We start from the raw sequence: 2,765 nt of genomic DNA, 5'->3' as shown, positions 1-2,765 counted from the left end.
ACGTCAAAAATTGATCATGTGACTACATTCCTAAACAACGCAAGATGGAGATTTACTTCCTAAACAAGTACATTATTTTACGAAATCTTTTAATTCTCATTTAAAAAACTGTGTTTAAACACCAGTTTTTTAAACCCAATTTTTCACAAGGAACACGAAATTGGGGTCAAATTTGCAATTTGTGGCTTCTTTTTCGATTTTGTCGATCGCTCACTCGATCGTCTATATACTGTACACCGCCTTCGGCGGCACCTATTTAACAAGATAACAAACCTCATTTAGTTTCTGGCAAATCTTTGATATCTGTTGGAAAGGTAAATACGTCCAGTGATAAATTCCAACTTAGACCCAAACTACTCTGTGCAGGCGTTGTATGTAGATCTAAATGTACATCACTCAAATCTTCCTCTGCTCTGTCCTATGGTGGTAAAGAATCCATGACAATTTGGCTGTTGGAAGCAAATTTGTGAATTCCAATTTTTCCTCTATCTCTTAGAATCTGCTGTGTTCGTAACAGGATTTCTAAAGCTTCATTGTCTGTGTCATAAGATGACAGTCCGTCGTCGACATAAAAGTTTCTTGTTACATAATATTTCACATCATTATCACAAGGTTCCTCTACACATCTGTGAAGACAGTATGTGGCGACAGAGGGTGATGGTGAATTCCCGAATAGATGTACATGTACACACATTCTGTAGTATTGAAAAGGCTTAGCAGGATTATTGTCTCTGAACCAAATGAAACGAACGAAATTTCTGTGTTCTTTGTCGATGTCAAACATATGAAACATCTGTTCTATATCTCCTGTGATGGCTACACGTTCCTTGCGAAAACGTAAAAGGACACCTAGTAGATTGTTAGTAAGATCCGGTCCTTGCAGCAAGGTAGAGTTCAGTGAATGTCCTTGATAAATAGCCGAAGAGTCAAAAACCACACGGATCTTGTTAGGCTTTTTAGGATGGAATACTGGAAAGATAGGAAGATACCAACATTCTTCTCCCTCCTGAACCTCTGGTGCTTCCTCTGCAAATCCATGAGTAAACAGATTTTCCATAAACTTTATGGCCAAGTTCATTTTCACAGGATCCCGATTAAAAGATGTCAGCAATGAATATGTCCTTTTCAACGCTTGCTCGTTGTTGTTAGGTAGTCTATCTCTGTTCGACTTTAACGGTATAGGAGATGACCAATGTCCGGTCTCGTCTTTATGACACTTTTTCTCCATGATTTCTAAGAATTCCCTGTCCTCGATTGACATTCCCGGAATGTTATCGTCTTTGGTGCGTTCAAAAATCGGGGAAAGCTGAATTCCCTTCTCATTTGAAAAATGATTGTCTATATCATCTTCATACGTTGAGATTCTTTGATTTGATGAGCATGGGATAAAGTGAGTTCCCCGTCCAGACGGTAAAATTTGAGTCTTGTTCACAACCACATGTTGAGGTCTGTGTACTTTTCTTAGGCAACATTCCCTTATAACGGCCCAGCCTAAAGGAAGTCGCTGTGCGAAAGGTAGATTTGGATTACCAATCCTTTGCTCCAACACATGATGAGCATTTGGAACATCACGTCCAATAAGAAGCACTTCCGCTTCATCGTCTATTGGTGGGATCTCAGACTCCAAGTCTGATAAATATTTGTATGGTTTCACTACAGCTGGGGTTGGGATCTCCTCGTATGATATTGGGATGTCATCACATTCAATGATTGATGGTAAGTATATCTGTTCACCACTGTGTATTGAAGATACCACGTAATCAAAGGCCTGTCTCCCTGAGACCATGGCTGAACCACTGAATGATGACAATGTATATGAAATATCTTGTCCCTGGATTCCAAAGTTGTCAAAAAATGATGACTTTGCGAGTGTCTTGCTGCTTTGATCGTCAAGGATCACATACGCTCTTTTCTTTAGATCTTCTCGACCAACTCGAAAAATGTTCACTAAGATAATCTTTGCACAGGATTTCCCACTGAATGCAGCAGAACAGACTTGAGTACAGTTTGTTGTAAAAGATGATGGTATACTGTTCTCTCCACCATGTGAATTCTCCTTATCCTCCCTACCCTGGGAACTGTTAACATGTAAGGCACCACAATGTTTGTCACTTTGACACACGTCACACTTAAGCTTCACGTTACAGTCTCGCGCTAAGTGTTCCTTGGAATCACAACATCTGAAACAAATTCCATTTTCCTTGAGAAGCTTTTTCCTCGAACCAATAGGAAGGGTTCGAAACTTACGACAGTCTTTGATATTATGATTTGATTCAACTCTGTGTTCTAAAAGACATGGTTTTCTTTGTCCTGTTGACTTGTTAGGCTTAACATCAGTTTTTCTTGAACGTATAGGTCCTGCGTTTTTGGGTTTTATGTCTTTCTTTGTAGGTTCACTGAACTGTGATCCAGGATCATTTCTCACACGACATAAGTTTTGAACGAATTTCACAAAGAAAGTAAATTATGGGTATGGAACACTATAACGCTCCTTGTACTCTGAAGCCTTGGATATCCACTTCTCTCTCCACTGATAAGGAAGTTTGCTTACTATCGGTGCAATTCCAAGAGAGTTGTCATAGTAAGATAATGCTGCTGAATATTTAGGGTTCTTTTTCACACCATCAACTTGTGTCAGTAGATCAGACAGTTTGTAAAGTTCTTTCGGATCTTTTGTCGAGAGTTGTGGTAAAGCAGCTACCTTCGATCTCAATGAATCATCAATGAGTTCGATAGCCCTATACCTTCCATCTAATCTTGACCAT

General features: G+C 39.4%; 1 protein-coding gene across 1 annotated transcript; it reads right to left on the bottom strand.

Annotated features, from left to right (window-relative positions):
* Positions 1-418: 418 nt before the first annotated feature.
* LOC134231876 (uncharacterized) lies at positions 419-2,765 on the bottom strand. The gene is made up of 2 exons (XM_062713843.1): positions 2,745-2,765; positions 419-2,401 (listed from the first exon to the last, which is right to left on the bottom strand). Exons 1-2 carry the CDS (start codon positions 2,763-2,765, stop codon positions 419-421), a joined length of 2,004 nt encoding a protein of 667 aa, XP_062569827.1.

Source organism: Saccostrea cucullata, unplaced genomic scaffold (genome assembly GCF_032062105.1).
Source record: "Saccostrea cucullata isolate Sc308-1 unplaced genomic scaffold, CSIRO_AGI_Scuc_v1 ctg1342, whole genome shotgun sequence".
NCBI lineage: Eukaryota > Metazoa > Mollusca > Bivalvia > Ostreida > Ostreidae > Saccostrea > Saccostrea cuccullata.
The sequence above is the reverse complement of the archived record's forward strand: the minus strand, read 5'-3'. Positions and strand labels throughout refer to the sequence as shown.

What these genes read in the sequence shown, in the direction of transcription:
- LOC134231876 (XM_062713843.1), bottom strand. Translation starts at nt 2,765, where the DNA reads ATGGTCAAGATTAGATGGAAG. An exon ending in TGGTCAAGATTAGATGGAAG is followed by an intron (nt 2,402 to 2,744) that starts GTATAGGGCTAT and finishes CCTGGATCACAG; the next exon opens with TTCAGTGAACCTACAAAGAA.